Raw genomic sequence first — 25,821 nt, 5'->3', positions numbered from 1 at the left:
GTATTTACAGCAGGGGTCTCAAACTGGCGGCCCTCCAGCTGTTGCAAAACTACAAGTCCCATCATGCCTTTGCCTGTGGGAGTCATGCTTGTAACTGTCAGCCTTGCAATGCCTCATGGGACTTGTAGTTTTGCAACATCTGGAGGGCCGCCAGTTTGAGACCCCTGATTTACAGCAAGCAAATATATTTCACATGCCGATCGGATTATATTGAATATGGAAGTGTTGATAGCTTTTACCTGCTGGTTGACTGGAGGACACTGAACCCCGATAGAAGGCAGATCCATCACGTGCTATAGCCCATACCTGATAGCCTCCTCCCACAGACACAGAAACAAAGGGTTGGTCTGTGCCAACATGGAGCCATGAGGAACCCTACGAGGACATGGGAAAAGTAAAAAAAGGTGAGATTTAAGTGCAATTCCAGTTAAATTCTTACTGAGCCAAAATCTACACCCAGCCCCATTCCTAGACCATTCTTTCCACCCTGTAAAAGAAAACATGTCTATAATTACTTATTTTGAAGCCTTTCCGGTCCAGTCACATGACCAGCTTCAATGTAGAGGAGGGACAGCCAACAACGTTACTATGGGACACCTTCACTGTCCCATAGTCAGCCTATGGGTGGCCTCATCGCCCAGACTTTGCAGCCCTTGTCGCTGCCTCTCCTCTACATTGAAGCTGGTGATCGGACCCAATAATGTGACCGAATCAGAGCGGCTTTAGAATAGGCAAGTATAGACATCTTTTCTATTACAGGGTAGATAGAATAGTGTTAGAATGGGGGTGAGCGTAGATTTTCGCTTAGTTAGAATTTGACTGAATTTACACTTTAAACCCTCTCCATTACTAGTAAACGTTAGAGTGAAAATCTAAGCCAGCCATAGTAATGATTTGCATTATAACACTGTATCAAGCCTGTGTACCCAGATCTGAAATTAATTAAGTAATCAAGATATCTCCACGATTCCTGTTCTGGGGACAACCCAAAATTTGGGAGCAAATTTAAACCAGGCTGACTAGCTATAGAGATTGGCAAACATGTCAATCACAAGACTGGCTAAGCAGCAATACAAATATTTTGGCAAGTAAATAGTTTACTTATACATTTTGCTACTGCTTATTTGCATTTTTTCCTCATGATTTTCGAACACTACTGAGGCCGAGTACACACGGTCGTTCCAAACCGATGAGAATGGTCCGACGGGCCGTTTCCATCGGTTCACCGCTGAAGTGGCCTGATGGTCTGATGTGCGTACACACCATCGTTCCAAAAACCGATCGGGTCAGAACGCGGTGACGTCAAACACACGACGTGCTGAATAAAACGAAGTTCAATGCTTCCAAGCATGCGTCGACTTGATTCTGAGCATGAGCGGGTTTTGAACCGATGCTTTCTGTACTAACCATCGGTTTGGACCGATCGGGCAGCGGGCCATCGGTTCGATTTTAAAGCATGTTTTAAAATTTTGGACCGAAGGACAACGGACCGATGGGCTATACACACGGTCGGTTTGGACTGATGAAACTGAACCTCGGTCCATTCTCATCGGTTTTGTCCAACCGTGTGTACGCAGCCTAAGCTACTGCATCACAATTAGAAGCAACCATGTCAGCCTGAAATATGTGCTTCGGCAGTTGGACAGCTCAGTTATAAGACCTGATAGGAAGCACAATGGCCCACTGGAGGAGCGCACACAGCAGGGTGACAACGTAGCTGCTTATTATAAAGCAGTGGCTTAAGCCGGATACACACAGGCCAAATGTCAGGAGACATTTGCCGGCTAAAAAAAAATTCCGACATTCGGCCTGTGAGTCTATTGGACGAGCATATGGGAAAACCAGCAGCTGACTGACTCCCGATCAGCGCTCTCTGCCAATGGCGGAGAGCGCTGACTGGAGTGTTCTGCCATCCCCTGTCAGAACACAACAGCTCAGCGGGGGATCTCAAAACCCCATTCATGAAATTTTACCTAGGCACATACACTATAATGCCAAAAGTATTGTGACGCCTGCCTTTACATGTACATGAACTTTAATGGTATCCCAGCCTTAGTCTATAGGGTTCAATGTTGAGTTGGCCCACCCTTTACAGCTATAACAGCTTTAATAGCTTTAACTCTTCTGGGAAGGCTGTCCACAAAGGTTTTAAAGTGTGTCTATGGGAATGTTTGACCATTCTTCTAGAAGTGCATTTGTGAGGTCAGGAACTGACTCGCAGTCGCAGTCTCCGCTCTAATTCATCCCAATGTTTGAAGTGAGGAATCTGTGCAGACCAGTCAAGTTCCTCCACCCCAGACTCGCTCAGTCATGTCTCTATGGGCCTTACTTTGTGCACTGGTGCGCAGTCATGTTGCAAAAGGAAGGGGCCATACCCAAATTGTTCCCAAAAAGTTGGGAGCATGAAATTGTCCAAAATGTCTTGTTATGCTGACGCCTTAAGAAGAGTTCCCTTCACTGGAACCAAGAGGCCAAGCCCAACACCTGAAAAACAACCCCACACTATAATCCCCCCTTCACCAAATGATTTGGACCAGTGCACAAAGCAAAGTGCATAAAGACATGGATGAGCGAGTCTGGGGTGAACTTGACTGGCCTTTGAGTCAGTGACCCGTAACAATTTAGGACAAAGAACACCTTAGGGATAAATTAGAGTGAAGACTGTAGGTCATGCCTTCTTGTCCACATCATTCCCTGACCTCACTAATGCACTTCTGAAATAATGGTCAAACATTCCCATATACACACTCTTCAACTTTTCTGGGAATTCCGTCCACAAGGTTTAAGTTGTTATAGCTGCAAAGGGTGGGCTAACTAAATATGGAACCCTACGGACTAAGACTGGGATGCCATTAAAGTTCATGTGCGAGTAAAGGCAGACGTCCCAATACTTTTGGTAATATAGTGTAAATCTGTAGTGTTTACTTATCTATCGCCAAAGCTTTAAGTGCTATGTCTTTCTGCTGCTCCGTTCATCCGTTATCAGCAGAATCACTTCTGACAGGTTCTCCGACACACGAGATAACAGCAGCTGAAAATTTGTGTCTGGGAGGGAGCTTAGAGGGAGATAAGCAGGGAGCTGGTCTATTCAGACTACATCTCTGCATGGTCCTATGTTCCTCTGCTCATGTGGAGTGGGGATGTGTGCCCTTCCTCCAATCAGCTCTCACACAGTGTAAGCCCAGACTCCCTTCCCACTACTGGAAGAGGAAGAAAGATTTATAACAGGATCTGCACTTTCCAAAGAGTGTAGAAAGGGAAAGACAGGCGATATACATGTAAAATTTATGAAGGGAGATTTGTTTCATCTCTGTGTATCGTCTGAGGCTATTCACTCCACTGGCTATAGGAGAGGGTTTACAACCACCTTAAAGGGCAACATTTCTGTTGAAGACCCCATCACTGTGAAACCCAAACGGTGTATAACCAGTGGCGTCTCCAGCTTTCATATTTAGGGGGGGCACATGGGGGGACAGGGAAAAAAGTAGGGGGGCCAACTATAAAATGCAATTTTATATATATACAGTATATATATATAAAATCTCCTGGGGCCCTTTACTACGATCCCACAACGGGCCCTTTTACATGTTCTGTCGTGAGCTCCCTTCCTACTATACTGGGGCCCCCCAGGGTGGCAGAAAACAAGAGATAGATGTCACCAGCACACCAAGAAAATATAAGGGTCCAAAGCAGTGGGAGAACTTTCAGGGTTGCAAAGGTTGTCTTGCCACCAGGGCCTGGTGTTCTGCCACTGTGGGGTTCCCCAGCTGTCCTGTCCCTGCTATTGACAGCGCTGGTCTGGCGTCTGTCTCCTTGGCAGGGGCGGCAGTCTATTAGGACCTAGTGCTGGTGACATTATGGGTGCATGCAGGGGAAGGCTGGCACTATTGGTTATAGAGAGCTGAGCCCCCAGCTGGTCACCTAGCAGCAGTAATGCTGTATAACCTTCTCTGGTGACATGCTGATCGGGATGTGATCCAGGTAATGCTCCCAGTCAGATCTAATAAACACAATATTTATTAGCATCAAGAGTACAACCACGTATATATATATATATATAATCAAACGTATGTTCCGCAGCCATGTGGGCTCTATGCCTGTAAAGTGTGGGCTTTGATCAATAAAATCTCTGATATTTAACACTAGGATTTGACTGGGAGCATCACCTGGATTGCATCACGATCAGCATGTCAGAGAAGCGCCACTGCTGCTAAGCAACCTGCAGGGAGCTCAACTGTCTACAACCAATAGAGATGGGCTCGGGTGTGTTTGAAATCCCACATGCCCGATTCCGGCAGGAAGCCGACACTCCACAGCGCTAATCACAGGCAGTGAGACATTTCCTGATCTGTGCAGCTGCGGACCGAGAAATGTCTCACTGCCTGTGATTAGCGCTGTGCAGTGTGGGCTTCCTGGCAGGCTCTAGCATGTGGAATTTTGAACATGCCCAGCCCATCTCTAACAACAAATTGTGCTGGCCCTCCTGTACATCAGCCCCATAAAGTAACCAGCTCTGGGTTCCAATGTCCTGCCGCCGCTGCCATGGAGACAGAGACCAGCGCTGTGAATAGCCGGGACAGGACAGTAACTCTGGTTGTTCCAGCACTGGTCCACACTGGGACGATTCCCCCATCCACCTATAATGTGTAGATGGGGAAATTGGATCATTTCTTTTTTTTTATTATTCAACCTAATAGTTGAATGAAAAAAAGTGATCAATGTATGGGCTGCCTAAGAGCTAAGACCAGCCATAGACAGTTTAAATCTCAGCTGGTTCAGCAGGAACCATTAATGAGCAGATTCTCTTATGATTATCACCAGTGGTTGCTGTATAGAATACAATTGCTGGGCAGGAGGGATATTCCCGTCAGCACTGTTTGTGTTGATGGGGGAATCATGCAAGTTTCTTTCCTGCAATCTGTGGATGTAGGAAAAAAATTTGCATTGTAGATTACCTGCCTAACTGAAAGTGAAAGTGTAACAGAATGGCCCGTGACACCCAGAGACTTTTGAAGGATGGGGTTTACTCCTGTGCCAGCGTCACTATGCCCTTTTGGTGGGAGATGGGACATTACTGATAATTCATGTATTGCAGGATATCTTGAAATATTACAAGTTGTTAAAGTCTGACTCCGACAGGTCAATAGAGTGTTTTCATTCAATGGGGGGACACATGCTTTTGAGGTGTTAATTGAGTCTGCTCCTAGACATTCCTTTGTGTGATGCTAATACTGTTTTGTGTCCATTGTGCTAATTAGGTCTGCTCCTAAGACCTGTTCATAGTGTATGCTAATGACACTGTTAAGATGTGGAATGTGACTTGTCAAGCTGTAGTAATTAACCCCTCTAAATGCGGAGCCAGACCGTCTGGGTAATAAGTAGTAATTAACTCATCGGAATGTTATTATCTAAAAGAATGTGTATGAAGCCCCCCATTGTGTGATGTGTGGGTGGAGTGTGTCTTTGTCCCTGTGATTAACTGTAACATGCTTGTACTGTATATAACAAAGCTAAGTTACCATTAAAGGATTCATTCATTCATTTTGGAGACAGTACCAGAGCTTGTTTTGTCTCGTTTATTCTGGGAAATGAAATGGGTCGTGTCTGATGTCTGTCGGACTGTCGGATAACCTGTCGTGGGGCGATGGATTGGAATATCGTAAACGGTGGTGACTGTTACAGAAAGTAAATTGTGAATGTCTTGAAAGAACAGGAGAGGGGGAGGGAGACAGATGGGGGAGAGAAGGGATAGAGATAATGCAGTTCAGTGATTACAGTGTACTGCAGTCTGCAGTGCACACACATACCCACGGTCCAGGCTAGAATCTCAGGCATCATTCACACACATGCTGCTGATTTTCATATTTCCTGAACACACATCCCCTCTCTTCAGATACAGCACACCGAGATAGTGTGGGTGGGACTGAAAGGAGAAGGAGCTTTATTCCTCCCTGCTCGTATGTGAGGAGAGTGGGGGGGGGGTGGCTAGACTCGCTGGGCTGTAAAAGAGTGTCATAGACTGACACTTGGCTCAGCTTGCAGTCACCACTCTCGGAATTTACAGGCTGGTTCTCCTGTCCTAAGGACGGGAGAAATCAGTCTGTTTTTTCAGTAACTGAGATGAAGGCTTGGGCCCCCCTCCCCCACAGTGCTCATGGAGTCCTTTCTGCAACTCGCTCTTCTCCGTGCCAATGAGGATGCAGGGGAAGGAGCAGATCGGGCGTCTGTGGTTGTGTGAACGCTCGCATTATGCAGTGTCAGCGAGCAGAGGGAGGGGGAGGAATGCCCCGCAGAGCTGACTGGGGACGCTCTCCCTCTCAGGAGAGACTGTTACTCCAGCGGCGGCCCAAAAAAAAAAAAAAAAAAAAAGAAGCAAAAAAAAAAACATTTTTTTTTTTTTTTGGGGGGGCACATGGTGGGGCACAGCATAATGTTGGGGGGGTCAGGGCCCCTTCTGGCCCCCCCCTAGAGACGCCTCTGTGTATAACTAGACAGTGATCTTACTGCAGGATTCTGTTTAGTGACACCAAGTCGACATAAGACATCGCCCTTGTTGCTGATGGCCCAGACAGAAATGTGTTCATCATCTTTCGCTCCTCTGCTTGGACATATAGAGACATCCCATAAGGAGATAGGAGGGACCTCCTGCCATGGCCCACTTGTCACGATTTTACATTTTCTACACACACAAAAAAAAAAAAAGGAAAAAAATAAGAAAAAATAAAGTTATAAAGCCAAGCCTCATTTCCAACACAATATAATTAGCTAGACAGAAATTATGCTATAGTTCAGTTAGCACTTATTGTGGTATTGGGTAAAGCCTATGAAAGCGCTCAGCCCATAAACAGCCGGTATTATCTGAGGAGCAAATGTGGTTACCCTCATCTACATTTATACAGTAACTACACCTGTTGTCTGAAATCTGCACCTTGATGTGCTAGGAAACTGAAATAAATAACATTTCAGATGCACACAGAGGGTGCCATGGAATGCACAGTGCCGTGTCACAATCGTGACTTCTGTGTGCACATGTGGGAGTGATGTCATCCTGGCTCGGCCAAACAGCTAGATGGTGTAAACCCGTAAGGAAGCCTGGGTAAAGAAGGAAGCGAAGACAGTGGTGACAGCGTGCCAATCAATTGCTTCATTTAAAAGGTAAGTCTACCATAATGTGCTAGTATGCGGTGCATTCTAGAACGTAATAACAATAACCTACAGGGAAAGAATAATGGAGGCTACTATTGCTGACCTATCATTCTGAAAATGCTAGGGTCTTGACCAATGCCCCGTACACACAATGGGAATTTCCGATGGACTTTTTCCATCGGATTTTCCGATCGTATGTAGCCCCATTGGAGTTTTTTCATCGGAAATTCAGATGAATTCCATCGGAGTTTACATGTTCTATTTTTTTTCAGATGGAATTCCGATGTGATTTGGCCGGGCAAAAGCCTGATCATGTGTACGAGGCATAAGCCACTGACCCATAATAAGTATAGAGATTATGAATTATGACATTCATTAGAAGCCTGCTTATTCCAGGTCAATGCTTTGTGGTCGCACACCCAAGTATCTAGTATTTTTCCTAAAAAAGTCAGCAATGGCAGCTCCTGAATTTCTCCCACACCACTTTAAAAATATTACAGGTTCGATTAAATTTAATACAGTGGCAGTTACATCTGATTGCAGCAAACTGAAAATATTGAGGATTTATAAATATTATTTATTTTTCTTATGCCGCGTACACACGACCGTTTTTCAGGCTGTAAAAAATTATGTTTTTAATGGTCTAGAAAAAAACTAAGTTTTTTTCAACCTGATCATTAAAACGGCCTTGCCTACACACGATTGTGAAAAAAAATGCTCTAGCAAAGCGTGGTGACGTACGACGGCACTATAAAGGGGAAGTTTCATGCGGATGGTGCCACCCTTGGGGCTGCTTTTGCTGATTTCGTGTTAGTAAAAGTTTGGTGAGAGACGATTTGCGCTTTTCATCTCCATTTCCATTATGAACACTAGTTTTACCAGAACGAGCGCTCATAACTTGCTTCTGAGCATGCACGTTTTTTTCATGTCGTTAAAGCCCACACGCGACTATTTTTTACGACGTCAAAAACGACAACGTTAAAAACGTTGTGAAAAATTAGAGCATGTTCGAAATTTTTGCCCATTTTTTACATCGTGAAAAATGCTCTGGAGCCCGCACACGATCGTTTTTAATGACATTAAAAAAAAAACATTTTTTACAACCTGAAAAACGGTCGCGTGTACGCGGCATCACACCGATTAATTTTAAGTAGCAAGCACACGTGCCTGAGGAACCTGCTTAAGAAGCCAACGCCTACCATATGATGCATTGTCATGATGCAGTCCACACATATAAATCATAATAAGGTACAGGAATGACTGTATACAGACAACTAGTTCCTGTAGAAGCAGCACAGAAGCTCAGATTGTTCTAAGCAAATAAAGCAAAGTGTTCTGCAGAGATTCCTGGAATGGTACAAGACTTATTTACCTTGCCCAGCGTCTTCTTCTTACAAAATCCTTTATGGTCTTATAGCCATGATAAGAACTGCAAAGGTATACAAAAACATGAATTCACAATCTGGCCTTTCCTGTATATGTCTCATGCAGTCATATCGCGATCATAGTGTTTATTGTGGTTTTTGTTTCTTATGTCGATTTCAACAAATGTTTTGTATTGTATTGTGAAGCAAGAGACAGAAAAAATCTACAGAAGTATAGTTGTTAATGTTTATTTCTCTCCCCATTACAAGACAATGACATCATTTTGGTTATGTTTAGCATTCAATCTGCTGAAGAACATACATGATTTTGCTTCAAGTTGAAGGTAGTTATAATAGTGAACACTTAGCTGCTGGTTAGTTAGCTGAATGACGGGGACACAGAGGCAGCACACTGCTGTTTTGGCATTAATGGTATAAGCGGTTGTACCGATGGCCATACACTAGTAGACTTTCACCTGAAAATCTTCCTTTTAGAACATTCTTTTGAAGTTCTAATCATTAATGGGGTCAAATTGATGTTAGTTTTTGACCACAATGACGATAAAATTCATAGGAGCAGATTAAAGGCCCGTACACACGATCGGATCACCCGACGGGAATTATGTGATGAAAGGCTGTTGTCGGATAAACCAACCGTTTGTATGCTCTATCGACAATTGTTGTCAGATTTTCGTGTTTGTTGGCCGACAATCTTGCCATTTGTATGCAAGACAGGTTCACGACCAACGCCCTTCAGATAAAAGTCAGAGGCTTTGCCCACAGAAAGTCCGATCGTGTGTATGAGGCTTAAAACCTTTTTTTTCTAACAACCAAGGCCCGGATTCAGAAACATCTGCCTATCTTTAGACGGGCGTAGCGTATCTCAGATACACTACGCCGCCGTAACTTAGAGCGGCAGGTCCCATATTCAGAAACAACTTGCGCTCTAAGTTACGGCGGCGTAGTATATCTGACACGGCGTAAGCCCGCCTAATTCAAACTAGGCTGGTAGGGGGCGTGTTGTATGTAAATGTTTGGTGACCCCACGTAAATGACGCTCTTTTCGAACGGCGCATGCGCACGCATGCTCAGTATCACGTCGAATTTTCAAAGTAAATTACGCCCGCTCAATGCTTAGTCGAAGTGAACGTAACATACGCACAGCCCTATTCGCGTACGACTTACGCAAACGACGGAAAATTCGACGCTGTCCCGACGTCCATACTTAACATTGGCTACGCCTCATATAGCAGGGGTAACTTTACGCCGGAAAAAGCCTTACGTAAACGACGTAAAAAAAATGCGCTGGGCGGACGTACGTTTCTGAATCGGCGTATCTATCTCATTTGCATATTCTACGCGGAAGTTTAGGGAAGCGCCCCTAGCGGTCATCGTAAATATTGCACCCTAAGAGACGACGGCGTAGGAGACTTACGCCGCTCGTATCTAGGCAACATTGAGGTGTATCTGATTCTATGAATCAGGTGCCGAGATGCGACGGCCCGCATTCGGAGTTACGACGGCGTATCTGGAGATACGTCGACGTAACTCCTTTATGAATCCGGGCCCAAGTTTCTTACAGTAAAGCCTGTACACACGGGCGGGAATCCCGTTGGGAAAAAACTGTTGGGATTCCTGGCAAGCTTGCCGTGCATACAGACGGCCATTCAAAGAACCGCCGTTCTTTTGAATGGAAATAACACGATGATGTCATCGACGACGAGCCAGTGCTCGTCACATTCGATGCCTTTGCCCGCCATCTTGCTACACCCCACACTAACCTTGTATGCGACCGTGCATGCGTCAAAGTCTTATCAAGCATGCACAGTTTCGTTACAAGGCAGGTAAGCAAACAGACGACCGGTTTTCTCAGCAGGAAACACTCTGCCGGGAATCCCGACGAGAAAATAGAGAGCAAGTTCTCCATTTCCTATCGGGATTCCCGGCTGTTTTCCTGACAGGAAAACTGCTAGGGAGCATAGGGAGCATATACACAAATTCTCGTCTGGCAGTTTTCCTGCCGGGAAAACTGGTCATGTGTACGAGGCTTGAATGTGCTCCATTCACTAAAAAAATCAAACGTTAAAAGAAAACTTGGAAGTACTTTCAAATGAGGGTCATCGTGTCACGCAAAGTACTGAAGGAAATTTCCATACTATTGTCACAAATGGTCGTTCAAAAATCTACTAGTGTATGGCCCTCATAAGAGTGCTGAACAAGATGTTAGGAGTGTAATCAGTTTATTGCTAGGTGGCTGTGCAGCCTATCTGATCGATCCGAACCTTTTACCTCTTTCTCCAAATTAACGGACAGCCACCAAATAGTATAAAAATTGGCAGTAGGTTCTTGCTTCTATTTCTGTAGATTTATGAAGAGATACATGTAGATGTATATGAACAAAAACATGACATCATTCTGACCGTGATTCAACAATGCTGACAATTCTAAACATCCATTGTTATCCCACGTTTCTAACCATCTCCATGTCGCTACCATCTTTGGCCCAGGCCTTTTATTCAGACATATTCCTATGCCAATATTGATTGATTCTACTTTACTACTTTAGATGCCTGACAAACATACTTATGTTCACAGCCTATACTTTTTATGGACCAATGAGGTCTCTATGGATACATCACTACACCTATGCCATGCCTGCTCCCCGTTTAGCCCCTGGAGGGGTCCCTTTCTGACTCCGCCCCCTCAGCTCCCGGGTGAGGCACCTGCTGCTGCCGTCTTGGGGCCGCACACCTGTAGCAATGGTCATGCTCAGTGGTGAGTATGGGGACCCACAACCCCTCCTACCCTGTGCCTTTACAACCAATACTGTGCCATATTGCCAAACATATATACTTTTTCATCCTAGGTACAGTGTTACACACCCCTGAAGAGCGAACTGGTCTAGTCGGGTAGTACGATGCCCGTGTACTCTGTCCAATACTATATTTATGTACCAATATTTATTGTTTATGTAGCTTTTCAATTGGCAATTGTTGGTGTTATCTCTGTATGTAACAATTTTACTTTACGCATGTAAACAATTTTACTTGAATAAACTATTTACTGTATAACTACTGTTATTTTTACTGGTGGAAACGGTACCCACTTCATTTAAAGTCCCAAGGCTAATCCTTTGTTTTGATTTTAGACGTTTAACGCGTGCTGACATGCATGCGCAGCGTTATGGTGTGAATAGGACACTATGGAAATGTCAATTTGTAGAGCGTCAGCGCCATGTTCCAAAGAATCCAGACCACCCAAGAAGTTGGACTATCTGATGCCCCAAATATGCAAAGGTGTTGGCACTTGGCTCTGTGCCCTATCTTACTGGTCAGTGAGGCAAACCATTATACTGATGGACTTCCACAGCCGCCAGGCATGCAGAAAGCACAGTGCACTTTGCACATGCGCACTAATACAGATCACTGGTGACTCTGGGACAATAAATGTGTTGTGAGGACAGCATCTGTTTTTGCCTTTATGTATCATGAGAATACAAGGTGAATTACACGCCAGGTTATTCCACACTGCCATATGAGCCACTTTGTAGTTAAACACATCACACCAGGCCCAGCAATATTGATGCATTAGGTGTTACTAAACCCACAACAGCAAAATCAATCTGTATATGCAGTAAAGCATGCTTGTTATACTCACTGTGGAACCTAAGGGGTTAATCATCTGCATTGTGTAAAAAGTCTGCTTGATTCTGTATGCACAGAACCTCTTCTTCCACTGACTCCAAAACAGGTTTCGATAAGAGAGTTACTGGAGTCAGGCTGCACATGCTCAGTTTGATTTTTTTTTTTTTTTCTTGGGAGAGTGCATGTGATCGGTACAGGGCCAATCAGCACTGTCCAGACAGAGGGGCCAGGGGCCCTGGATCCTGATAGAACCACCAGTGCGGTGTAAAAACTCCTCCTACAAGCTTTAACCCAGGGGTCTCAAACTCAAATTACCTGAGGGCCACAAGACAAGTTTTCATATCCCATGGGGGGCCGCATGCAAACTTTCAAACTTCAAAAACAACAGTACTGGTGTCAGCGAACACATTATTAACCCCCAGCACTGGTGTCAGCGAGCGCATTATTACCACCAGCACTGGTGTCAGTGGATGCATTATTAACCCTGACCACTACACTGCACACCGACCACTACACATCACACTGACCACTGCACACTGACCACTACACACTGACCACTACACTACACGATGACCACTACACGATGACCACTACATTGCACACTGACCACTGCACACTGACCACTACACGATGACCACTACACTACACGATGACCACTACACTACACGATGACCACTACACTGCACACTGACCACTACACACTGACCACTCACCATCAGGGCACAGCACATCAGGTCACAGAGCCCAGCACATTAGGGTACAGGGCACAGTGCACATCAGCCACATCAGGGTACATGGGGCACATGGGGCGCATTAGAGCACATGGGGCACAATCAGGGCACATCAGGGTACATGGGGCGCATTAAGGCACATCAGGGTACATGGGGCACATTCAGGGTACATGGGGCACATTCAGGGTACATGGGGCACAAACAGGGTACATGGGGCACATCAGGGTACATGGGGAACATGAGGGCATAATCAGGGTACATGGGGAACATGAGGGCATAATCAGGGTACATGGGGCACATGATGTCACAATCGGGGTACATGGGGTCACAATTGGGGTACATGGGGGCACAATCAGGGTACATGGGGGCACAATCAGGGTACATGGGGGCACATGGGTCACAATCAGGGTACATGGGGCACAATCAGGGCACATGGGGCACATTAAAGCACATCAGGGTACATGGGGAACATGAGGGCACAATCAGGGTACATAGGGCACAATCGGGGTACATGGGGCACAATCAGGGTACATGGGGTACAGGTCAGCTTACTTGTTGTCTTTTTTCTTCACATGCAGAGTAGCGCAGGAAGCGTCTCTGTCATAAGTTCACTTCTCTGTCTCACGCTACGGCTACTCCCCTCCCCCTCTCTTCTCGTCCATCCCAGGTGATATCGCAAGCAAACTTATGACAGAGACGCTTCCTGCGCTACTCTGCATGTGAAGGAAATCTACTCCCCCCACTTCCGCGGCACCCTCCACCCTGCCTGCGGGCCATTTATAACCGGTCCGCGGGCCGGTACTTTGAGACCACTGCTTTAACCAGACACTAATAGAAGTCACAAGACTGCTATATACTGCGGATGAGAAAAGGTATTTAGCGGTTTATATTCACTAAAACTATTGTATTTCCATGTTCTGTGTAAAACCAGATATAGTGAATGCAGGGTCCTGGGATTAGTAACACTTTAACTGTGTGAGAGCCAGCACCAAAAAAGCCTGTGTGTTTCAGCTGCTACATGGTCGTTAAGTCAAAAGTAATTTCTACAATAGAAATGTATTCAGCTGAGGGAATGATAGAATGAAAAGCTGTGCCCTGCATAGCACGGAACTGCAATAATATATGTTTTAGAAGGTTTAAAACATGATTGGAAAACCTATGTAACATGAAATTGGAATGCCCAAATACAGGAAGGAGATGAAATGCGTCCTACTCACGCTGGAAAGTCTGCTGCATACTGCCACCCTTCTCGGTCTGCTCCACCAGGAACATTGAAGTCTATGCACCAGTCAGAAACCTGCAGAGACAAGAGTGTAATATACTGGAACAAGCTTTATAAAAGCAAAGACACGTCGTCAAAACACTAATGCTACGTACACACGATCGGTTCATCCGATGAAAACGGGACGATGGATTTTTTCATCAGATATCCGATAAAGCTGACTTTCATCAGTCTTGCCTACACACCATCAGTTAAAAATCCGATCGTGTCCAACACAGTGACGTAAAATACGACGACGTGCAGAGAAAAATAAAGTTCAATGCTATACATTTAAACTCTCTGCACTTGTTAGAAAGATCGTGACATGCCGTTTTGAAGATCGGGAAGGGAAAAAAGATCGCGAATTTGATTCTTCACGATTGATCGTGCAGCTCTAATGTGCAGTTAACTGCATGTCGGGGGAAAATAAAAATGTTTTACCCCTTTGAAGATCCTGGAAGTACAAATACCTGTTGGGTTGCAATTAGCTCCCAAGTCATGTGATGGGTGACAACAACACACACAGCATTCTTGAGCACTGTCAGTCCTGCCCTTTTGCTAAATTTTTCAAACCCTCTCACCTACATAACAGAGTCTCTTAAAGCAAAATTAAAAGCCACGTTTTTTTTTTTTGTTGCCGTTATTACATGGGCCCCACGCTTTATGCCATAATGTTCTAGTATGCAGTACATACTAGCAATTTATGGCACACTTAGCTGTCAAACAATGCCCACTGGTCACAGGTGCTTCCATCTTCTTCTAGTCTTCCTTCTGGGTTCAGTCTTGTTCGGCCACCGAATAACTGGGACGCAATGGTGTCACTCCCGAGCATGGGTACAAGAGTCACATCATCACAACACAGAGATGTAAAGCAAATGTACACTGATCTGTGCATGCACGGCTCACTGTACATTACGGCTGACAGGCAGAGAGAAGCATTTAGGACAGAAGAGACCAATAGGGGCTCTTCTGTGATAAAAACTGTGATAAAAACCAGCTTTTGTTTTTAAATTTGAGCTCAATTCTACTTTAACCTTTCTGTAGTCCTAGGATAAAAAAGGGCTAGTCAGACTTCATTAGGTAACACAGGAAGTGTGTACAAGACAGCTTTGGATTTTTAGGCATAATCAACAGGCTTTTTTGCACTTACTGAACATATGTAACACAACACAAAAAGGTAGCAAATAAAGCAAAAGAAGACGTTCATTATTAGGGTTTACATACACAGTATTAGTCAGACATATGCACGGACTGCCTTTCTAAAACAGAAAGGGCCATATTCACAGAGAGCAAGGCGCACAGTACGCCGTCGTAGGGCAAACACTGTACGATACGCCAACGCAGCGCAGCAAGGCAAGCATGGCATTCAGCAAGCCAGTGCTCCCAACGTTGCGCCATCGTGGCGTTCGAAGGCGCACGGCGGCGTAGGTGCAAATGGGGCGTGACCCCATCTAAATGATGGGCCGAGCGTCAGACAGGTACGTATCACGAACTGCGCATGCGCCGTGACGTGGACGCAAGCACAGCACCCCAATGCGCATGCTCACAACCACGCCGGCAAAACTGCCTAAGCTACGCCAGATCACTGCGTACGCCGTGAACATAGCGTACGCCCAGCCAGACACACGTCCAACGCACAATACGCCGGCTTGTGTTCCCTGGTGTAGACCTGTGCATGTCTGCTGCTGGGTTGCACCTCCTTTATGGGGAATAACTTTACGTCGGACGTACAACTTACGCGCATCTCGCGTAGCATGCGCCGGGCACACGCACGTTCGTGAATCTGGGCCAAAGTATTTACAAAAAGGTTTATTACTCAAACTAATTTTTCCAGAGAGAAATAAGTGACCACTGCCGATTGACTTCTGAATATTATGCTAAATAATATTGTTATTATGCTCACTACAGATCCAGACAACTAGGTTAGTGACTCAAGGTCCTGAAAAAAAAGAAAAAAAAAAGCAACCACGGCAACTGCCCGGATCTGTCGGAGGCTGGGTTCACACTGCCATGTAGAACAGCTCACAGCGGGGTTCTGGTGCGTCCCTGTTCACGGTTTCAGGTCCGATTGCCGTCTGAATTTTTGGCTAAATTCGGACCTGAAACAGACCAGAAGACGCACAGAACTCCTGTGCAATTCACTTCGCAGCGTTCCCAGAGCTGTGTGAACTGGCTCCATTGAGAGCCTGTCACACTCTCCTGACATGCAAATTGGATGTGGTGAAAACCGCATCCAATTCGCAATATTGTGAACCCAGCCCGAAACTTGCAAAAAGGGCTCAAGTCTACTTCTCCCCCAACGCATGCTCACGCTTCCTGAGCTCTTGTCAGTCCCTGAACCTGCCTTAAAGGGGTTGTAAAGGTTCATTTTTTATTTTCTAAATAGGTCCCTTTAAGCTAGTGCATTATTGGTTCACTTACCTTTTCCTTTGATTTCCCTTCCAAATGTTTGTTTTTTTTTGTCTGAGTTTCTCACTTCCTGTTTCTCCTCCGTAAGCTTGCCCCCATCATCCGAGCCATTCTGGCTGGGGGTTAGTCAGTCAGAACAGCTTACAGAGGAGAAACAGGAAGCGAGAAATTCAGACAAAGAAAACAAAGAAAAAAAAACAACATTTAGTAGAGAAATGGAAGGAAAAGTTCAGTGAACCAACAATGCACTAGCTTAAAGGAACCTATTTAGAAAATAAAAAACAAACCTTTAAAACCCCTTTAAAGGATTTCTAAGGGGGGTATACTACCTTCATCACATGGATGGAAGATGTCAATGGTTCGGATGATGAGGAATGGGCAGAGAACCTGAACGAACACCCGTAAATTTGTTTTACCCAAATTATTGGATCACTCAACCCAAATCTATATTATACTGTACATCAGGCCAACTTAATCTGGGTCCTTATGGCCAAATTTCAACCTGATCACCGTCCTACTTGCCCGAAATGTTTATTAACACCAGACACGTTCTTTCATCTCCTGTGGTCTTTCCCCAAAATTCAAGAATTTTGGACCCAAGTTATTTAATTTCTCCATAACAAGATGGGGTCTCCTTTTTGCTTGACCCTAGAAATTGTTAGTTGGCGCCTTTTCCTGCCTCTGACTACTAAACCATAGTTACATGAAACATTGTGTTGCTCGGAAGCTTCTTGCTAGAACCTGGATACAGGCTCCCCCAATGCTCTCTGCTTGGATTACTGAAGTCAACCGCATGCCAACAGTTAAAAAAGTGATTTATGTTCATAGAAGATGCCCATCCAAGTACAATTAAATGTGGGACGGGTGGCTACAGTTATTTGATACCTGTATTTGATGTGCTTGTGAATCTCTCTCTCTCTTCTTTCCCATCGCCAGGTGGATTGGGGGTACAGGGCTCGACAAATCCCGGGCGCCAGGTCGCCATGGCGACTAGAAATAGGGTCCTGGCGACTTGGCTTGGAAGGGGGGGGCAAAAAAAATGTTTTTTTTTTGTGAGCTGGCACCATCTGGTGGTGAGCCGTTGGTATTACAAGTTATTACCACCAGATATGTAAGCTGGCGCCATCTGGTGGTGGCCGTTGGTATTACAAGTTAAGCATTACAAGTTAAACAGCAATTCTAATGTCATTTTTCACTATTTTCACTGCCTTCTTCTTCCCTCTAATTACAACCCCCCAACATTATATATATTTTTTATCCTAATACCCTAGAGAATAAAATGGCGATCGTTGCAATACTTTCTGTCACGCCGTATTTGCGCAGCGGTCTTGCAAGCGCACTTTTTTGTGGAAAAAATTACACTTTTTTTAATTAAAAAATAAGACAACAGTAAAGTTATCCCCATTTTTTTTAATATAATGAAAGATATGGTTACGCCGAGTAAATTGATACCCAACATGTCACGCTTCAAAATTACGTCCGCTCCTGGAATGGCGTCAAACTTTTACCCTTTAAAATCTCCATAGGCGACGTTTAAAAAACTCTACAGGTTGCATGTTTTGAGTTACAGAGGAGATCTAGAATTATTGCTCTCGCTCTACCAATCGCGGTGATACCTTACATGTGTGGTTTGAACACCGTTTACATATGCGGTCGCTGCTCACGTATGTGTTCGCTTCTGCGCGCAAGCTCTTTGGGACGGGGCACATTTTCTGGCTCCTAACTTTTTTAGCTGGCTCCTAGATTCCAAGCAAATTTGTCAACCCCTGTGGGGGTATATCACCTACATTTCTTTCTATTAGACATGAGCTCTTGCTGATGATACTTGCACCTTCTGTCTTCTGTACAAGTAATGTAGACATGATTGGGTAACGTTGCCTTGTCCTAGGCACACATCCGTCCGCTACAGATCTTACGTCTTTGTGGAAATGTTACCATGTTCATGTTTTCTTTGGTTTTACAATGCGATTCGGTATATACTGATCAATAATGTACTTAAATACATTTTTAAATAAACTTGCAAAAAGGAAAAAAGGTGCACATGGGCAAGCAATACACAAAATAATACAAAGGGGGTCCCCCGTTTTCTATACTGCTCTGCCCATGTGCACCTCTCTCCTTTGTGTTAATTTGAAACTGATCAGACCAGGTGCCATTGCTGATTTTTGTATTTGGTTCATAGTAGTCTAAAGCTGCCTTGCAAAGGTGAGGTTTGGGCTTTTGGTGTGTTGCTGTACCCCATTCACATGTGAGCGTAGCGGGAATGCACATTCCCACTCGTGTTTTTCATGCAATAACGCACATCCCGCCTAAAGAGGCCAATTCACTTGCATGGGCTGCCCTACCTGCAACAAACATTCCAAAATAGTTCCAGAAACTTTTCGGTCGTGAAGTGTCAGATGTTTTTTCCGTGCGTGTTCTGGCACATGGCAAAACGCACATCTACTACCTATGCTTCGGGTGCCATTAAAGCAGAGCTCCACCCAAAAGGAGAAGCTCTGCTTGTTTGCTTCCTCCCACATTTGGCACCTTTTGGGGGGGGGGGGGGGGTGGAAGCAGGTACCTATTTTTGACAGGAACCTGTCCCCACTTCTGGTGGACCTTACTAAGGCGAGGTTCCCTGGAAGTTTGGCCCTCCTCCTCCCTCCACAGCCGAGAGGCCATTCAGCAAGCACGGTGTGCTTCGCACATGTGCAGTATGGAACTTACAAGGAATGGCGGCATCTGAGAGCTGATTAAAAAAAATCGTCTGGGGTGCCGACATCACAGGATTCCTGGACAAGTAAATGTCCTAACATAGAATAATACGCAGCTACAGTATTTGTAGCTGCAGACTTTTTATTTTTTTGGCAGAGGGGCTGGAGCTCTGCTTTAACAATGTATGGCACTGCAAGCGTGCCCCACAATTGCAGCGCGTTTCCAAAACACGCAGGAAATTTGCATGTTTTTTGAGAGTTTTATGCATATTTAGGAAGCGCAGAGGTGTGAGTGCAGTTTGAAGAGGTTAGAGCTACCTTCAGGTGGTCTTGCTACTAGTTTGTGCATTGATATATATGGCTTATATTTGGGAAGTCACGAGTTGTGAGCTAGGGACCACACTTCACAGGGAAGCTTTAGTGCAGCAGTATGACTTTAACATGTATTTGCAAATGAATACAACTAAAACCTCTGTTTTTAACCTAAGAAGATACAGCGCCATCTAGTGATCGCAAAGCTAATTTCAGCAGACCCCCTGAAATGCAACACACGTGACCTTTACACAGATTATTCTAAGGATAACTTGCTTCTCTACATTAGACTGACTCAAAAAAAACACCAGTGGCATTTGAAATAAAATAGAACGCAGAAACAGGACATTCGTCTGTTTGCTTTTTCTAGTGTTCCTAAGTACTGAGCTTCCTTGTTTCATAATTAACAGTGTGTGAAATGCTGCCAATATAGGGGTTCCTATTTACACACTGTTATGTGCACAGATAGATGGTTTCAAAAGAGTAAACATTAGCAGGTATTATAGCAGAAGAAATGCTGCAGAAGTTCTATCCTTCAAAGCAAACAATGATTAACTCTTGCATGCCAGCTCCATTTACAACAGAAGGCACGTTTCTAGTGAAAGTTAATGAAAAACAGGGTGAACTGTCTTACCCAGGACCACTGTGGAGAGGGAGGCTTTGTGCTGGTCTTTGTGCATTCCTGCAGTCCACTTGCATCACTCCACATGTATCTGTCTGTTAGCAGTCCACTACAATGACATCATAACATTAAAGAAATATTTCAGAAAACATGTCATGTCAATCAATATATTATTAAAAAACAATACAGGAAAAAAAGTCACGTCAATCAATGAACTACCAATGTAATCAAGAAAATACTGCTACTATGTCACATAGTCCAGGTAAAAGTAGAACTCCAGCCATACATTTGGATAGAGCCAGTAAAAGTTACACCTTTCTGAATTCTTGTACTGGTGACCAGAGCATGGCTGTGAACTGAACTTCCTGCTTCCCCTCTGAATTCATTGGCCCGGATTCACAAAGCACTTACGCCGACGTATCTCGAGATACGCCGCGTAAGTGTAAATATGCGCCGGACTCTGAAACCAAGATACGCCTGAGAATAGGCTTCATCCGACTGACGTAACTTTCCTACACCGGCGTTTCGTGGCCGCATATTTACGCTGGCAGCAAGGGGCGCTCCCATTGATTTCCTATTCAAATATGGAAATGAGGGCCATACGTCGATTCACGAACGTACTTGCGCCCGGCGCATAATATACGCAGTTTGCGTAAGTCGTACGTCCGGCGTAAAGTTATTCCCCATATAGGAGGCGCAACCCATACAAAAGGTATGGACCAGGGAACACAGCCGTCGTATTTTACGTCGTTTACGTAGTACGTGAATATGACTAGGTTACGTTCACGTCGTAGGCAGTGATCCGTCGTATCTTAGGGAGTAGTTCCGACGTGATTCTGAGCATGCGCACTGGCATACGTCCACGGGACGGCGCATACACCGTTCGTTTTAAGTACTTGTATGGCAGTCGGCCCATCATTTGCATGGGGTCACGCCTCATTAGCATGGCTCACGCGGAGGAAACCCAGCGTAGATTTGACAGTGAGTGGGAACAAGTGCTTTGTGAATACTGTGCTTGCCTCTCTGCGCTGCGTCGGCGTAGCATATATTAGATACGCTACGCCGGCATAAATATGCGCCAATGTATGTGAATTCGGGCCATTCTCTATATATTTCTTCAGAGAATTCACTAGGGGCTAGTGACAGTTTTGATCCCTCTTTAGTAGATTCTCCACACAAACGGATGAAGAATGCACTTTAGTATAGGGAAATGAAACTTTCAGATCCCAGCAAAGCCCTGGTGGACATGAGAAGCACCGATTGGAAAACTCCTCTTATGGAATCAATGCAGGTAAAATAAGCAGGGCTTTGAGAGTGTTTCTGCATGGGACTACAGCCTCACAATTCTCTTCAATATGAATGATTTGAAATTGACATGCCTCTGTATGTAATGCTTCCTGTAGACTGAAGTGTGCATTGAGCAGAGGTGTAAATAATGTATTTTTGAACAGTTTGGGGTGTGCATAGGTAAAGTACAGAGAGGCTATAATGGGCGAAATTGGAAATGTCTTGCATACAGAACAAAAGGATCAGGTTTGGGTCATCCCAGAGCACCAATCAAATGCAGGACAAAAATGCAAGTTCCTCCAAGAAGGTAGACTGTCTCCCATGCACAATTTTCAAGTTTAATACCTTTAATACCTAGCAGAGGCCTAGAATAAAGAACTATTTTAGAAAATAAGTTCTAATGTTTAATGGAAAAAAACATTTGAGCCATAATAAATTTTTCTGTGAAGCCAATCTTTTGTACTATGAGAAGGATAACATTTCTTTTTCTGAGCCTGAACTTGTTTTATCTGTAGAACGCCAGTCCTGCCTGAGATGAACCTGAAGACAGTCTCAGTGCCCAGTGCATTGCCTGAAATATGGGACTAATGGAAGCCCCTTTATTATTTACTAGTTAAGCCCTGTAATACACACGGCTGGGAATCCCGTCAGGAAAAAAACTATGGTTTTCCTGACGGATTCCTGGCAAGCTTGCCGTGCATACAGACGGCCATTCAAAAGAACCACCATTCTTTTAAATTTCAAGAACGCGGTGACGTCATTGACTACGACGAGCCGGCGCTTGTCACATTCAATGCCGTCGCCGCCATCTTGCTACACCCTACACTACCCTTGTATGCTACAGCGCATGCATCGAAGTCTCATCGAGCATGCACAGGTTTACCTGGGGACAGGTAAGCATACTGACGAACGGTTTTCTCGGCAGGAAACACTCTGCCGAGAATCCCGACGAGAAAATAGAGAGCAGGTTCTCTATTTTTCTCGTCGGGATTCCTGGCAGTTTTCTCAACGAGAAAGCATATACACGCATAGTTTTCACGGCAAAAAGCTCTCCCAGCAGCTTTCTTGCCGACAAAAACGGTCGTGTGTATGATGCTTTAGAGCCAAAACTTGTTTTTTATTTATTTTAAATGCTCATTTATCAGATTTCACATGTTTGAAAGTCTATATTTTGCAACAAATTTACAAAGTTTGAATTTTACAGCCTCCAAGGTGCAGGTTTCGTTTTAAGGAGAAGTGTACAGAAAAAGTACATTCATCTTGGCTGCCTAGCCTCCCCCTTGAATGAATGAATGAATGAAAAACTTATAAAGCGCGGCGCATGCGAACTGAATCGCTTCTGGGCGCTAGTTGTTCGTGTCTCATGACATCAAAAGAGCAGAGTTTTGATCCGTCTTCTGAAAGTCAGGTGGTTTTCCTCCAACCGAATGCTGGTTGGTAAAGCGTTCCATAGTCTAGGACCCTGAAAAGCAAACCTTCTTTCTCCTTTGGACTTGTATTTGGTTTTTGGTACCCTGACCAGATTTTGGTCGGTGGATCGCAGAACGCGATTCGAATTGTGAGGTTCTATCCTGTCGCAAAGATATTGCGGAGCCTTCCCATGGATGCACTTATGTGTCAGGCAGAGTGCTTTAAATGCAATTCTGTCTTTTACTGGCAGCCAGTGAAGGGTTCTCAACGAAGGTGAGATTGATTCCCATTTTTTTTTCCCAGTCACCAGTCTGGCGGCCGTATTCTGAACGACTTGCAGACGGGAGATTTGGTACTTTGGGAGTCCGAGGTACAGGGCGTTAGCATAGTCCAGTCTGGAATTCACGATTGTTCCCACCACGACTGCTACGTCTTCTTTGGGGATAAATGGAATAAGTCTGCGTAGTAGGCGCAACAGATGGTTCGCTCCGCTGACTACTGACCCTACACTGAAGACGACCACAGTGACCAGATTTAGATAAGTAGGCATTTGGGATGGGAGGGTCATTGAATTATTTTTATCAAGGGGGCTAGAAAGGCAGGATAAGTGTACATTATCTGAATCACATATTTTAGGCTAAAAATATATTTGGATGCGGCTTCAGAATGGTAACCAAAAAAATAACTTGATTTTGTTAGGACAGTGGTTCTCAAGTTCTGTCCTCAGGACCCACTAACAGGCCAGATTTTAAGTATTACCTTGGGGAGTTGCAGACTAGAATACTGCAAACACTGAGCAGCAAATTATAGCAACTGTGACGTATTTCAGTTATCTTGTTATCTTGCAAACCTGGCCTGTTAGTGGGTCCTGAGGACAGGAGTTTAAAACCACAACCCAAGTTAGGAGAACATGGAGGTTCCTATATGTCTCTGCTGCCATCTAGTGCTCACAATTTATTTGTGCAAGTGAAAATGAATAGCCCTATTTAAACTAATTATCAAACAAGGCTTTAGCTCGGACTCTTTCATATCAGTTTAAAAATAGATAAAAGAAACCAATTTTTACCATTCAAACTCAATGTAGATTTTCATTTTTATAACAGAAAACTAAAAACACGTTCAACAACATTATAGGCATAGAAGGTATGAATGATTTGCCCTGCCAATTATTATTTTTATTTATGTATCTATCACATCCTATCATCATTTCTGAAAACAATACAAAGTTGTCAAAGTTTTGACAACGATCGGACAAACATAAAAAAGTTCTTGTACGATACCAGATCGTACTATTTTTGTTTAATCAGTACAGCTGTTATTACAGGTGTGTTTATTACTGAAAGCAGTGTATATATGGGCATATCTGTTCTTCAGTGGTTACTAGGCTGCTTTCAAACGAATCCTGCACCTGCGGGTTACATGCACTGAGCCATAGACTTCTGTTATTTCCTGGGGGTTTGGTGCGCTTTCAGAAAGTGCACTATACCAACAGGATATAATAGAAGTCTATGGCAAATTGCAGGAAAGGCACAGGTGCACATGGCATCAGTGTGAATGCAGCCTTAGGACCCAATCGGACCCTCCATTCACCTCTATGTCCATTTATCCCTGCTTACCTTCAATCTGATACGCTAGATCCGTCCCCTTCCGTCTGGGCAGATTGAATTAGAGGGCTCATAGAGTAGCGTGGGCTGTGTCTGTATCCATGCAGCGTGGACACAGACCTATCATCCACCTATTAAACTTATTTTGGCTCGCGAAGGGTTACCAAGTGCTTTGATTGCCCTCGCTCTTCAAAAGGTCGGGCCCCCCTGCACTAGGGACTGTGACCTATGGGAAGTGTAGTCTGCATAGGAGTAGTACACACGCAACAAACATGCACTGTTTGTTCCAAACAAACTGAAGTGAGAAGGAAAAGAAGAGGTTTAGGAACCCAGAGGATGTGACAAAAAGGCAGAAAAACACAAGAAACAATTCCATTAAAAATGGATTACAGGGGCAAGTTTACACCTGAATCTGTGCAATTCTTGTGCAATGTGGTGCAATTTTAAGCTGAAACCGCATTAGATTGCACCAAAAGGAGTGCATAAAATCGCACTGCAACCAGGTCGCATGATACTCCAGTACCATGGAATCCAGTACAGGCAAATACACTGTGTTTGTGATCTGCGTTGGCTGTCATTAGGAATACACTGACACCTGCAGCAGATCACACACTCAATTAATTTTGAATGCGTTGCAGAAAACATTCAGGAATGCGGGTTTCCCGTACCACTTTCTTCTGTGAACGAGCCCTAAAGTCAGATGACTGAAAGGTGAATGCAGTTAGCTTGTTTATGCATTTTGTCTTACTGCATAGACATGAGTTACTAACTGCAAGACATGTGAACATATAATAAATCAGGGATGCATGACTTAGTATAACAATATACGCACATGCCGCTGTATCCAGTGACAGGATTCCACCTCTGGTTTTCGTATATGTACACACATTTTGTATCGCTTTGAGGAAATAGACTATTTTTGCTGCTGTCTAACCCTAGAGTGAAATTAAAGAAAAACAAAAAATATCAGTTTTTGATAACAGAGTTGACAGCTGAAATCAGGTAAATTCTACTCAGATTGAACTGGTAGACAGAAATGTCATGTGTGGAATAAATATGTATTACCTTGCATGAAGCCTCCTCCATAACCTCCTGTGTAAGCCCAGGCTGTGTGGTCATAGCCGATTCCCCACACTACACCGCAACTGCTGCTCTCCACCATTCTCAGGTGTCCTCCTATCGGACGCCAGAACCTGCAATAATGACATCGTTTATCACTCTAATTTCCTTACTAGTATTAAAGAGGAGATTCATGTCAAATACATTAATTAGTGTTGGATAGACTCTCAACTATTTGCTGATCAAAATTTAAGATTTAAGTCCTGCTCCTTCATC

The 25,821-nt window shown here is 44.3% G+C and overlaps 1 protein-coding gene across 2 annotated transcripts in view; it reads right to left on the bottom strand.

The window, feature by feature from the left end:
- The window catches only part of TECPR1 (tectonin beta-propeller repeat containing 1), a 118,487-nt gene that overhangs the window by 26,222 nt on the left and 66,444 nt on the right, over positions 1-25,821 (bottom strand). Inside the window, exons 15-22 of one of the 2 annotated variants that reach the window (XM_040356795.1) lie at positions 25,552-25,679; positions 25,319-25,421; positions 20,198-20,294; positions 14,103-14,182; positions 10,800-10,868; positions 8,519-8,575; positions 6,505-6,679; positions 240-375 (exon numbers count right to left, since the gene is read on the bottom strand). In XM_040356795.1, coding sequence (XP_040212729.1) covers positions 240-375; positions 6,505-6,679; positions 8,519-8,575; positions 10,800-10,868; positions 14,103-14,182; positions 20,198-20,294; positions 25,319-25,421; positions 25,552-25,679 — 845 coding nt within the window. The remainder of the gene's footprint in view (positions 1-239; positions 376-6,504; positions 6,680-8,518; positions 8,576-10,799; positions 10,869-14,102; positions 14,183-20,197; positions 20,295-25,318; positions 25,422-25,551; positions 25,680-25,821) is intronic. The other variant, XM_040356796.1, reaches the window with a different exon arrangement.

This window comes from Rana temporaria, chromosome 6, assembly GCF_905171775.1.
Source record: "Rana temporaria chromosome 6, aRanTem1.1, whole genome shotgun sequence".
Taxonomy (NCBI): domain Eukaryota; kingdom Metazoa; phylum Chordata; class Amphibia; order Anura; family Ranidae; genus Rana; species Rana temporaria.
The sequence above is the reverse complement of the archived record's forward strand: the minus strand, read 5'-3'. Positions and strand labels throughout refer to the sequence as shown.